This window comes from Sander lucioperca, chromosome 13 (assembly GCF_008315115.2).
Source record: "Sander lucioperca isolate FBNREF2018 chromosome 13, SLUC_FBN_1.2, whole genome shotgun sequence".
Lineage (NCBI taxonomy): Eukaryota > Metazoa > Chordata > Actinopteri > Perciformes > Percidae > Sander > Sander lucioperca.
In genome coordinates, this window is record NC_050185.1 from 7,178,840 (window position 1) to 7,193,128 (window position 14,289).

The following is a 14,289-nucleotide window of genomic DNA, read 5'->3' on the forward strand; positions in this document are numbered from 1 at the left end:
AGTACTAAAAAAAAACAACTGCCAGATTTAGGGAAAAGCTGCAATTTGCTATTTACACAATAATTGTTGCACAACTAAAGATTGCATAATTAAACACACTGCTCTTTCAACAATTTCCTTAAAACATTTCAACCTAGCCAATAAAATGAATCTGTATCTGCATTAAGCTAGACCTGATGTGAGCCTTTCTTACTAACACTGACTATTGTTCTGAGACAGACAGACAAGGTGTGCACCAATCCTTTAATGTCACAGTAACAAAAGTATTACATTTAGCAGTGATCCCCATTTAGTTCAGTCACTCTTATTGTATGTTTAACAGCATTTCATTTCATTCAAATAAGCTAAAATGACAGGTAGTTTCAGAGGGAATGTTTTAATGGTAGATCATTTCCACATGACAATGACACAATTATAAATGTTTTCATGTCAACCTTTTCCACAATTTTCCCTTAAAGTAAGCTGAATTTAAAGATTATTTTTGCACCCTCTTACCATTCATGTAACACTTCCATGTAAGAAAATACAGCATTTTAAAACATTTGGCAATACAGAAGCAAACCCGGTAAGTTTTCCTCCACAAATAAATTTAATAAACATTTTATGCTGACACATGGATTCCTAGCCCTCCAACCCCTCAACTTTTTTATTAAAATAACCCCGAATGTTAACAGTCTATACAGCTAAAGGGCATAATTAATGATGAAAAATAACATTACAATCATGTAGTTTAAACAGAGCGTATTCTTAGCTAACAAACATGTCCTAGCTAGACAAAATAAAGATAATTATATAGTGAAGTTGAGGGAAAAAAAGGGAATGACCATTAATTTGACAGGGCAATTTGTCTGGCATTCTGAATGGACTTTTGCACCGATACTAGATATCAAATCTTTGGGACTTACCAATTTATCAGATTACATTTTAAGGAAGGCAAACAGAAGTGCCCGTTACATTTACCATTCTTCATTTTACAAGGCTATTACTGTTGCTTGTCTTTGGCTCAAGGCCTAATGGTCAAACAGAAGGCACTTTTGTTGGCATTGGTGATGCAACTAACATGGCAGTTATACCTCAGGGCCTAAATGAATATTCATGAGAATGCAGTATCGATCATTTTGACCTCCTTTTTGACACTAATCATCACACGTGTTACCAGCCAAAGATTTCAAACTGTTGACTCAACATCCAAATTCATTACCCATTTCTTTAAAGTAACTACACACTACTAGTGTAATAGGCTTGCATATGACTGGAATGGAACATAATGATAAACTACCTACAGTACACTTGTCCGTTCTATAATCGATACTCACAGGACCTATAGTTGTTGCCACAGAAAACTCGCAAGTTATGTCAGTTTGACTTGTGCAAGTGAATCCATAGGAGACTTGTCTTATTTGTGAGTGCACAGGCTTTCCTAGACGAAGATAAAACAGTGTGGTTGTTAAATCTTATTCTGAGTGGAGATGAAACAGAACCTGATGTGAGCCCGACAAGGCAACACTGTATAAGGAATCTTAAAGATGACTTGCTAAGAAATGAGGCAAACGACCATACAGATTGTTAAAAAGGACTGTGTCGGTGCTTGCATGTTTTTGCCAGTTCACTACCAATCATGTCAACGTACCATAACTGCCAACCATTTTCCAAAGCAAACCATAGTGTTCAACTGAGTGTCTCTTCCAGGCAGCCATTGGTTCCCGTTTTTTTCTGTATGGCATGAAAATCAACTCGCAAAGATTTGAAATGTGTTAAAAGGGGGAACTCCACAGATTTTACACATCCGAATTCTGTGTACAGGTGTTGTGGAGTACTACTACTGTACATGTGAACAAAGTTATATAAAACCTTCTGTGGCGTTAGAAAGAAGTGAGCTCACCAGACCTCTGTAACCCACTTCTCATCTTTGTTTGAAGCAGGAGGTTAGAAGCTATATTAGCCACTCTTAGCCCAGTGGTTCTCAAACTTTTTTCAATAATGTACCTCTTTTTAAATATTTGTTCAGCCCAGTACCCCCTGAACAGCGCTAAACATTTTTGGGTAGAAAAAAAAAGCCTACATAAAGAGGTACAACGCTGCGCCTGTTAGGCTAAACATCAACCTTGTAATGCTAGCCTACATTTCAAATGTTTAGGATCCATCACTAAATTCATTTGTTATAGTATTTAAGGATTATGATTTTTTTTTTTTTTTTTTTTAAATCTCACGAAACCCCCTGCTGTATTCCATAGTACCCCCCCCTCCTTTGAGAAACACTGGCATACCAAATCGAATCTCCGGCCGAACTGTCGGCGGTCGATCCTTTACGTTTGGTTATCCATCAGAGTGAAAGTGAAGTCTAGACTTGGCTAGTAGGCTGCCAAACTGCATCCCATGTTATCAGTTATACTGAAACCCAAAGGACAAACATTGACATAGTGAAAAGTATATATGATCTTCACTGTGAAGGATTAAGTACAGGAAGCATCTCATCACAAAGTGAAATCAATGAAAACCATTGTCTGCCTGATCAAATTTATCTTGAATATAGAGCGCACATTATGCTTTGGAAAATGGGTAACAATAATGTAACACAGCCTATATACAAGTAGTAAATAAATGGGTTACAACAGACAACATTTTCACTTTGACAATATCCTGGGGGGAAACCAATATCACCTCCATTTCCATTTTAATAGACAAGCGATGACTTCATACGTCATCGCAGGGACCACGTCACCAAGATTACTTTCCTGGCAGTTGCCATTATCAATACTTTAACAACCGTCACCCACAAAAAAAAGGGAGGGGAGAACTTGAATTATATTAAAGTGAAGGGGCATGGAGACTAGAAGACAGTGATGAAAACTGTTAAAAAAAAAAAGCTGGTGTTACACCACAGATTAATCACATTATTACAACAGGTCTGGATCTTTGACAGTGTGTGTAAGATTGTCCGATGGCCAACATATGCTTAAAGCCAGGAGATGGTTTACCATGCATCTGGATACTTTAATCATTGGATTCTGGATGGAAAAGAGAACAATGGTCTTACTCTTGTCAGTTGGTGCTGAACTGAACTGACAATACTGTGGATTTCTGGCAAGGCCGCTACCAGCAGCAGCTGCGGTTGCTTTTCCCTTTACTGTGATCTAGCTTTATACAGACCTTGCTATGTTAGATCAACCACTTCATGAAAAGCTTCAGTGTCTGCAGCTGTTCCATCTTTAAAAAAAAATTAAATAAAATAAAAAAAAAACACCAGCGACCTGGAAATCTTTCCCACAAACTCCACATATGGCTTAACATACGGTATTGTTTTCTTACAGAATCTTACACCTTGTTAGGCTTCTGCTGCTCATCAACATCAAACATACATGACATTTTCCAAGTTTTGTTCACATCCTGCAAATGAACTGTAACTCAGCTTGGCGAGATCACCGTTACTGTTCAATTGACATCAAATGTATACAGGCTGGACAGTGAACAAAAGCCAGATGAGCATTAATGCATTTAAACAGCAAGAGAAGAGATGCCTCTGCCACCAGACCACTCTACACTTCAGCAGACAATCACAGTGTAGCAGCCTTTGCTACCTCGTGAGACTATCAGGGAGGGAGAAACACTTCACTGGTATCTTAATTTACAAAAAATGTGATCATAAAAATAAAGCCTTGGACCTGTGACAATAAAACAATGACAACTGGTGTTAACATTACTTCCCCCCCCACCCACACCCAAAACATGAAAAAAAAAGGTAATTCACCTTAACACTCCTTTAGGCACATACGTCTTTATGGATCCCACTTGTGTGGTGGTCAGGAATGCTTTTCATACAATAACCCAACAAAACAAAAAAATCAAACAAAAAAAGTGAGGGTGCCTTTATGCAAACTTGGTGAAAATAACCCATAGTTCTGTTTAAAAGACTTGTGTCGGTGGCTTCGGATGAAACAATCACCACTTACAACAAAAATCCACACAACTCTGAACTGCATGCCCGACCAGGATTACAGGACGGAAGATGGCCCGAGCACATCTTCAGACTCATCCACCTAACCGTGACCTTTAGCGCTTTTTGTTCCCAGATTTGTGGATGTTTTCACCCGTTTTTGTTGGTGAGGTTTTTTCTTACTTAAAAGGTTGGTTTTTTTTTGTCAACACTAAATCACAATCTAGCCTGGAATATTGCTCAGCAGCTATTTACAGAATTGCAAAACAAACAATCTGACGAATCCACACACAATATCTCACATTGTCCTGTATTTATTTTTAGTGGTCCTCTTCATAAAAGAAACGTACTACAAAGTGTAAACATGAAAAGAAACTATTCTGTATAAATGTTAATCTATACATTAACACTCCCTCCCCCTTCCCCCCCACCACCATGCCATAGAACCGTATCTTGCAAACTGTACGATAACCTAATGAGTGTTTTAATAATTTTGGGACCCATTATTCGGTTCCGAGTTTTAGTGCAGATCCGCTGTGCAGTAATAGGACCTTACTAACCGTTTCAAGTAAACCCCCTTTTAATGTCCCGTTTTCTTCCATTCTGCTATCCTTTTTGTTCAAAAGAGAGCTGTCCTCCATCGTTCTGTATTGTGGGCTTCTGCCTCTGCTCGCTCGGGTACACACGCACGCACACACACACACACACACACACACACACACACACACACGCGCCCACACACGCACACACACACACACACACACACACACACACACACACACACACACACACACACACACACACACACACACACACTTAAGTGAGTACAATGTTAAAACAAGGAAAAAGAAATTAAAAGGAAATCATCTTTCTCTTACAAATCCTTCCGTGTTTGCAACATTGAGATGTCAGGCCCAACATTTAAGTTAAATTTCTTCTTTTTTTTTTTTTTTGAACACACAGCAGAATAAACATTGTTTGGAAGCAAGGTCTCCTGGTGGCAAGTCAAATGTTCAGAGGTCACATTTCTTTTTTTCTTTTGTTTGTTTGTCGTATTTTTCTTGCCGTTCTCGACAGCTTAGTCCTGCTTGGCCTGAAGCTGCTGCTTCCAGGCCTCGTTCAAGTAAACCAGTCGCTTGTAGTTGAGAATAAAGAGAATGAAGTTCAGCGCGTATGTGGTGATGCAGATGATGCAGAAGTCCTTTAGGACAAAGTAGAGGATGTAGCCCAGGTAGAGCGAACCCACCACCGACAAGATGGATGTCGTCATGAGAATAAGGGCGGCCATTGCACTGACAGTCATTCCTATGGTGAGAAACACAGACTAAAGCTTAGGCAAATAACCGTAAAAAAAAAAAGAGAAAAAGACAACCTTAGAACTAGTGGTGAAAGAAGTATTAAAATCCTTTACTTAAGTAAAAGTACTAATACCACACTGTAAAAAATACTCTGGTAAATGTCAATGTCCTGCATTGAAAATGTTACTTAAGTAAAAGTATGAAAGTATCATCAGGAAAATGTACTTAAAAGTAATAAAAGCAAAAGTACTCAATGCAAAAAAAATCCTCACATTTTAGAAACTGGAAATGATCCAAACTGTTCTGTCAATCAACTAAGTGATTAATCAGATCATCATGTCAGCTGGACTTGAAAGCAGGGTCCGAAATTAACTCTTCGGTCCACAAGCCAAATGGCTAGTGAATGTTCAGATTTTACCAGGCACTTAATAGATAACCATTGTTTTTTGGCTGGTGAGTGAAGCAAATTTAGCAGCCACTTGCGTATTTTACCAGCATTTGGCTAGTAGATGGTGCTAATTTTGGACCCTGCTTGTAGGCCTATATTGTTGGGTAGTTAAATTTATGATAAAACATTGTGTTTTATAAATTACATGGGCCCTATCTTGCACCCGGCGCAGCGCAAAGCCTGACGCAAGTGTCTTTGCTAGTTTAAGAGCGACACAGTTGTCAATTTCCCGTCCAACGCCCGCGTCGTTTAAATAGCAAATGCACCTGCGCCCATCTTTGCCCATGGGCATGCTGGTCTTACAGGGAGGTGTGTTCAGGTACATTCTTGGCATATTGCCTCTTGAGGTAGCGGAAAGTGATTGCGTCATTGACCAACAAAAACCTGGTCTAAAGTCAGTAACGCAGCATTTCATTGTTATTTTAACGCCTACTTCACCTCGTGGAGTTTTGGTGGCATAGTGCTCTGCCATATATGATCTGCTTGCGCGCTTTCCCTTCACGCATGAGCAGATCAGTTTCTTCTCCTGAAAATCTCTCCTTCCTGCTTAGCAAATCCTCCATCATAATAGCAATGCGCCAAGGTCCAAACGCGCCTGGCTTTTAAAGGGGATGGGAGTTGACACTCTGATTGGTTTATTGCATGTTACGCCCAAAACACACCTATGATTAATGAAGACACTAAGTACAACACTTTTGAACCATGCGCCCAGCACACTGACCCTTTTTTCCGCCGTTAAACTAGCAAAAGTGGATTCGTACATGCCCTGAACGCACCTGCGCCAGGCACTTCACGCCGTGCGCTTAGATCGTTAAAATAGGGCCCTATGTGTTTTGTGTGCAAAAATCTTAACTTGTAAAGTAACTAAAGCCGTCAGATTAATGTAGTGGAGTTAAAAATACAATATTTCTCTCTAAAATGTAGTGGAGTAGAAGTAGAAAGTAGCACGAAAAGAAAAGATTAAAATAAAGTACAAGTACCTCAACAGTACTTGAGTAAATGCACTTAGTTACGTTCCACCACTGCTTAGAACACAAGTAACTTGAGGCGTCTGCTCTTTTCCTCAGATGGTTCAGCCTCAGACAGTTCACTATTTATGTAACCAGCCTCCTTGTGAGGACACTCAGCTTAAACACTGAAGAGACTGCTCATATGATCCTGTTGTCACATGTGTTGCAGTCAGTTCTAGTAGTTTCCTCAGTGTTTGGGCTTGCGATATTTTATCAGGGTTTGCAACAATTTGGCTGTTCCACACCTAGGCTGAAATCTTATGTTCCTGGTTTCTCTCACTAGCAAAATACTCAGCTTAACAGTTTCTGGTATGTCTGCACACAGATTGACAGCTCTAAGGGCATGATCAACTGTTATCTGGGGGCTGTGATGGCTTATTGTGAAACCACAGAGAGGCGTAATGGGTGTGCTTGATTTAATATGAGTGTTTAACTAGAATGTTTTTTTTTTTGTCAATTTCAATTATTATTAATGATAGAAAATCCTGACATAAATACAATGCAGTGTTTGAAAGTAACTAAGTATATTTACTCAAGTACTGCACTTTAAGTACCTTAATTGGGTAATTCTATTTAATACTAGGGATGTAACAGTGCATCGTAAATCGGTTAAGAATCTATATAAATGCGTAAAGATTACAACTGGTTGAGATGAAAAATGAAGCGCGATGCAAACGCCCTAGAGCTTAATCTACTTTAGAGTTCACTTGTTTGACTTCAGACGTCACTACGTCTTCTTAGTTTATTTATTTGAAGAGTAATTCATTTAGTTTTTTTTTTATGTGGGATTTGTTTTAAATATCTAATTATTCATTTATTTTTTTTTTATTTCATTTTTGTTATTTGAGATAAAATACAATTTCAGAGGACCCGTCTTTTGTTTGGCACGGTTTATATAAATAGAGGAATATTTTTCAGTCATTTGTCTACAGCTCATTCTGTTGAAAAAATATTGTACTTTTTACTTATTTTAAAGCTTTACTTACTAGTTACTTTGCAGAACCAGATTATCAAAACAAAATTGAATCCATGAATAAATTGTGGTTTATTATTTTGGATCAAACTAGCCAGCAGCATATAAAGTCGTTAACATGAGTCTCACCTTTACCAGCTGCAACATTAAAGTGATACATACATTAATGCATCTGATTATACTCCAATTCTGCATTATGAGTACTTTCTCTTTGGTACTTTTAGTCAAGTAACACGTTGAATGCTTGTAGTAGTATTTCTACACTTTAATCAAACAATTTTTGATTTGTCTGGTATTTCATTGGTAGTTATTCTGGTTATTTTATCTATTTACAGTTTTTCAATTGATTTGCCAGAAAAATTTACTTTACATATTGCGATACAAAATGATATATCGTGAGATGATTTTATCCATATTGCCCACCCCTATTCTCTTCATAACACTAACAAGGGAAATATCATGGGAAAAGTCACAACTAAAGCATTCATTTGATGTTTAATTTTAACAGTTGTGTACAGTAGTCCTTTTTGACAGTAGGCCCATGCTGTACACTGGCAATCAGAGGTTAGACCTTGAATATGCAGATTATGGACTCATCCCTTCTAACAAATATTAAACAGCCCAAGGCTGTAACAACAATGAAACCTCTGAAACTGAGTGGCATTGCCTTTAATATGGAAATCAAATCTTGACCGCAGTAGCACTGGCTGAACTACAGGGCTGCCATTTTGTTAGTGAAATAAGTGGAAACTGCTGTGGCTAAAAGGACCTCTTGTTCTGTGCCAGCGCCAGGTGGCCAGGCAAGCCTACAGGCCACTCATGTCAGGCCAACATGTCGAACCAGCACGACTGAGTCAGCAACACCATCAATGTACTGAGGGGGGGACGACAATGTGACTGAATGTCACCAAAACTTAAAGTTAAAACAAGACACACATAAGGAAAAACTGAACTGTCAGTGGTAGGGCTGGGCGATATGGAGAAAATCAAATACCTCGATGTCGATACCGCAACGATAGTCAATAGTAATGTTGACTATTGGTGCTTTCACAAAATATTTACACAATGAGAGTTTTGATAAATAATCATCAGTAATGTGGATATAATGACTAAGTGGGTAAAGGCCAATAATAGAACAGTTACAACAGTCTGGTGTGTTCAGAAAATGACATCACTTTACTGTAATGCAGCCTTTAAAACCAGGAAAAAAAACAACATTTATGCCATATCACGATATTACCATACCTAAAATCTAAGACGATATCTAGTCTCATATCACGATATCGATATATTGCCCAGCTCTATTGCATATTTATTTCTTGCAACAAGAAATTAGAAAGTAACTTAGGCAGTGATCAGAAAGACACATTTTAGGCGTGTTTATGTTTATACCTTATTGAAGGTTTTTAAACCAAACACACATGCGAAATGAATGTGTGTGTCAAGTGATTATTTAGCAGATAAACCTAGTAACTCATAAATCGATACTAGAGTATACGTCCTTGTTTACGGCTACACCTGCAATGGATGAAATGCAACGGAGGAGAAACTGAGAGTGTCTGTCTCCACAAAATCAACTGTTGAGTGTGTGATGGTCCGACCCGGGTCATTGGTGTGAAAGAGGGGTTAGTAGAAATTAATTGGAATAAAGCCCAAAAAATATAAAATATTGATTCCAGTTCAGTCAGGTGAGCTTCAAAAAGTATGAGCCTCCCGTTTAACTACACAATTATACTTATACATGGCCACTAAATATAATGTCAGTGTCAGGTGAGTCAGGTTTTGGCAAATACAGCAATGACAGAGGAAGGCAAAGTCTTGAGTCAGTATTAGTTGCTGGTGTAATGGCTAGGGAGATTTGGCACCTGAATTTGCAATACCAACAGATTACTCGGAATACAGTAGCATCTTACCTAGTAGGAGCTGAAAGGCATAAAAGACAATCCCGTAGACACTGTTGGGTTGGTTCAGTGCACTGTCATTTCCAAAAATGGAGCCTAAGAGTCCAAATCCTCGACCCCACCTAGACCACACAAAAACATCAGCAAACAAGGCAGTTACAACTTTACTCCAGGAGTACAGAAACTAACCAACTAACACACTGGATCACAGCTGAGGACTATCCAAACCAAAAAAGAGTCAAACTACATGAGTCCAGATGGGATAAAAAGAAAACGGTATACAGCAATTAAACCCAGGTCTTTGAAATGTTTATTTTCCAGGAACCTAAAGTATCGGCAAAAGTACAGGCAAATTATAATTTACAGAAAACTATTTTAGTGTTTGGTGAACAACAGCTGCAATGAAGGATTATTTACATTAGCGATTAATCTGCAGATTTTGTTTTGTCTACAGAAAGTCACAAAAAAAAAAAAAAGTCTGAGATGACGCTTTCAAATGTCGTTTTGTCCGACCAACAGTCCAAAACAATGAGTGATGCGACGGTCACAAATAATTCCATTCAACACATTTAAAGAAATAACACACACATTAAATTGAAATATGTTTCTTTTCTTTTTAAATGATCAATTTTTTATTATTTTTAAATTTTTTAACATAGAACATACAGAACAAAGAAATGTGTTTCTGTATAGTGCTGTGTGATTATTGGTTAACCGTAATATTTAATTAGTAGTGAGTGTGTTATTTTGTCATACAACAAGGACAGCTATTCTTGAAATATCCAACTTTTTAACCATTAATAGGACTGAATATTTCAATGTATTGCAGATGTAGAATCTTGCCCATTTATTTCTTTCAACAAATAAGAGAGTAACTTAGGCAGTGATCAGAAAGTCACGTTTAGGAGTGTTTGATTATGTAAGGTTCTATACCTAACACACATGCAAAAGGAAATTATATTGGTGGGATGTCTAAGTTTGAGTCTGATCCAAATCTTACCCCATTATTAACCTAGTGATTATTTTGCAGATAAACCTAGTAACCCCAGCCCCCTAACAAAATAAATAAAAAATAAAAAAATAGAACAATAAGCCGAACGGAGCCATAAGATCTGGTTTCCTTCAAAGAGCCGTAATTCCCATCCTTAAAAACAATAGTTGAGATTAATTTTGTATTGATCAAGTTATCAATTAAGTGACTAAACCCATCTGGACTTTTTAGGATGAGAAAACAAGTGTTGCAAAACAAAAAGCATTTCTTTAATTCAATTAAATTAAATTAAATTAAATTGTATTTATAGTGTCAAATCACAACAGGAGTTCTCTCAGGACACTTTACAGATAAGTGCAACAGTGGTGAGGAAAAAAAAGTCCTTTTTACAGGCAGAAACCTCGGACAGACCCTGGCTCTTGGTGGGCGGCGGCCATCTGCTGATACAGATATGAAGAAATATGATTTGTAATAATTATAGCAGTTGTCAGGATGAACAGTGGCAATTATAGTACCAATAAAGTTAATAAATGTGTATGACTAGAACTAATAGTAGTAGTAGCAGCAGTGCAGGGCGTAGTATGGCGTCGTAGCATGCTACTGCAATGGACATTGACATGACTTGAGTACCACCATCTAGGCTGGGTTGTTCCACCAAATCCTTCGGTGGGCGTGACAGATGAGAGCCTGTAAAAGGCAACTCCTTTATTAGTACCGTCTCAAGAGAAGCGACATTAAATTTGTCTGTGGCACAACCATGGGTGCTGGTGAAATATTCCCACCTGGTACTGCAATACCATTCTATAGTTCACCACTCATTAAGTTTAAACCTATGAAACACATTAGGTCTCCAACCTGTTTGTACCTTAATAAAAACTGAAGCTTGTGTCTTAAAGTGCTCATATTGTGCTCATTTTCAGGTTCATAATTGTATTCAGAGGTTATATCAGAATAGGTTTACAAAAAACACCATATTTTTATGTACCGCACATTGCTGCAGCTCCTCTTTTCACCCTGTGTGTTGAGCTCTCTGTTTTAGCTACAGAGTGAGGCATCTCACTTCTATTCCATCTTTGTTGGGAGTTGCACATGCGCAGTAGCTAGGTAAGGACTACTAGCCAGTCAGAAGCAGAGTATGAGGGCGTGCCATGCTAGCAGCTAGGCGAGCATTATAAGGTGTGTTACAAAGTGATGCACGTTTGTCTCTGAAGTAAAGGCTGGACTACAATAGAGCTGTTTGGAGCAGTTTGTGAACAGTGTTTTCTGTTGGAGATGGTAAGTCCCTTTGGGGTGGACTTTGGGCTTTTTCACTTTGTAAACCTATAACGTGCACAAAAAAAGATATATAACACGATAAAGGAAAGGGAAAAAGCCAAAAAGCATAATATGAGCACTTTAAGTTTGTCACATTATTTATGTGTTGATGGATTTGTTTCAGAGAAAACCACAACATCCAGCACAATAAAAGATAAGATAGGTGTGCAGTCATTATGCTTAGTTAAAAACAGTAAGTTGTACTCAGTGGGAATGTTCAACATGTTCCGTTAACCTATTACTCTTTTTCACGTAGTCTGAAACTGTCTGTCTGCTCTGCAGGGCTACAAACAGGTTGAGAATGCATTTAGTCGAACACGTGCAAAGTAGTGAATGTGATCCTGTTTACTTGGGTACTCCTCAAAGACACAACTCTGTCTCTAATACTCTCAGACAGTGAATTCACTCACTCATCTTACAAATATGTAATTGGTCCTAGATAGGTTGCATTCCATTCATGTTGTGAGCATTTCCTCAAGGCCTGCAAAGATCTCAATCAATGGGATTCAATAGGTAGGGTTCACTTGAGTCATTTGTTGTAGCTAGCCCACAGCCGAGCTGGTATGGCAACGTGACAGAATTGGTTTTACATAACAACTGTGATCTAAAGACTGTAAAGGGGTGTTATTCTAATTGACTGACTTTTTGCAAACTGTTCTTTGTGAATTAAACCAACTTGGATTTATTTCCGATGGACAGCAAAATAAAACTCTAGCAGCAGCATTATCTGTTAGCTATCTGTGTAACAATGATACAAGGTGTGACTGAAACTTTATGGTAACGTTGTTACAGTCCCCTCCACTGACCTCTGGAGCAGTTCTGAGCACTGTACTGTCCCTTTAGATGACTAGCGTGTAGGATGTAACCCCTTAGACAGACTGATAGCTGCCCGGTGACATTAGCATGGCAGCTAATGACAGCAGCGTGACAGTAGGTAGTAGGTTAAAAAGTTATCCGAACTTATCAACATTAAGTCAGTTAACCACTAAAAGTCCTAGTTTTGATTGGCGGAATGAATGGACTCATCCAGCAACAACACACATGCAACAATAACGTTAGTGTGAATAAACGACCGTCAACTTTTGCGCTAAAGTTGGTGTTACAGATGTGTTAGCCTTTCATACATAGAGAGCATCAGTACGACCAGTTAGCGTTAGCGTCAGCTATCAGCAATTTATCGATTGATTGAATTTAATAATGCTGACGGCTCACTGTTGATAGCTAACTGGCTAAGAAGTATAACGTTAACAAGTGGATGGGTTGCGTTAGCTAACAGTTAGCAAAGTTAGCTTCATCGAGCTAGATAGCTAATGATGTGCCTATTAAATTAAAAGCTAAAAGTTAACTTATTCGTCACAGGTTATTTAACTAGCAACCAGCTTGCAGCACGCCGGAAGTTATATTGTGCAGTTAGCCTTAGCGGTAGCGGGCAGCCGGCACATGCTAGCTGAGAGCATTTGACAGTTAGAACCTTGCAGCCCTTCCCAGATTACCACAATAGCAGGCAGCTTCATTGAGCGCTCTTTGCTGAATTCAAATTACCTTGAGCTGAACACTTTTGAACAGCTGATGGAGCTGCTGACGTCGCACATAGCCTTATAACTCGGATCCCGAGCCTTTTCCCTCTCGACGTGAAAGGCATAAAGAGACAACAGTATGCCTAACAAGCAAACAAGAAGCCTAGCTATTCTTTCCCACCGAGGGGTGGACACTCTCAGGACGGGCGCCGCCATCACTCTCTGGCCTAGCTGGAGACACGCATACATACGCAGCGAGTTCGCCTGAGACAGGACTGCGACGTGGAAAAGCGTCAGGACGTGCCACGCCGTTAGGGGCGGGCCACTGAGCTAAGGAACAACAGTACATAAACACTGAACACGGCTTTCTATGCGGACACATTTTAATCATCTAATATGCAAGCAAATCGTCGGGCCATACATTAGTTTCTAACAATGCACAGTGTTAAATTCTTTATATCAAAGTAATAGTTGAGTGTATGCTTATGTTCTGTGCATTGATGTCTATATGCCTACACATACACTGGTATATGTCAATCAGTATCACTATGTAGCCTAAATTATTACCATAACTTCCTTCGACATTTATTTACAAACCCAAACACATTTCAATCACTTATTAGGATTATTAAACGTAGGGTACTTGGGTTAGCTAGCAACATTTATCCAACCTTTATTTGATATTTTGTTGTTTAGTCTGCCACACTATACACAGTTTATATTCTAAATAACACACTTAACACCCACCACACACACACACACACACACACACACACACACACACACACACACACAAAACCATTCAATCTCACATTTGAACATGGGGACAAAAATGCTTACACAGTGAAATAACATCGATCGAACTAACAATAAATAGCTAAATATTACCAGCACAATATATGT

At 38.6% G+C, this 14,289-nt stretch overlaps 1 protein-coding gene across 1 annotated transcript; it reads right to left on the minus strand.

The window, feature by feature from the left end:
* Window positions 1-222: 222 nt before the first annotated feature.
* On the minus strand, window positions 223-13,726 carry vkorc1l1 (vitamin K epoxide reductase complex, subunit 1-like 1). The gene is made up of 4 exons (XM_035990898.1): window positions 13,412-13,726; window positions 9,577-9,686; window positions 4,677-5,239; window positions 223-4,607 (listed from the first exon to the last, which is right to left on the minus strand). The coding sequence occupies exons 1-3, from the start codon at window positions 13,633-13,635 to the stop codon at window positions 5,013-5,015; spliced, it is 561 nt and encodes a 186-aa protein (XP_035846791.1). The 5' UTR covers window positions 13,636-13,726; the 3' UTR covers window positions 223-4,607; window positions 4,677-5,012.
* Window positions 13,727-14,289: the final 563 nt, after the last annotated feature.

Coding starts and splice junctions, on each gene's coding strand:
- vkorc1l1 (XM_035990898.1), bottom strand. CDS start 13,635: ATGTATGCGTGTCTCCAGCTAGGCCAGAGAGTGATGGCGGCGCCCGTC. Junction 9,687..13,411: donor TCAAAAGTGTTCAGCTCAAG/GTAATTTGAATT, acceptor TGTGTGGTCTAG/GTGGGGTCGAGGATTTGGAC. Junction 5,240..9,576: donor TGCCTTTCAGCTCCTACTAG/GTAAGATGCTAC, acceptor TTCTCACCATAG/GAATGACTGTCAGTGCAATG.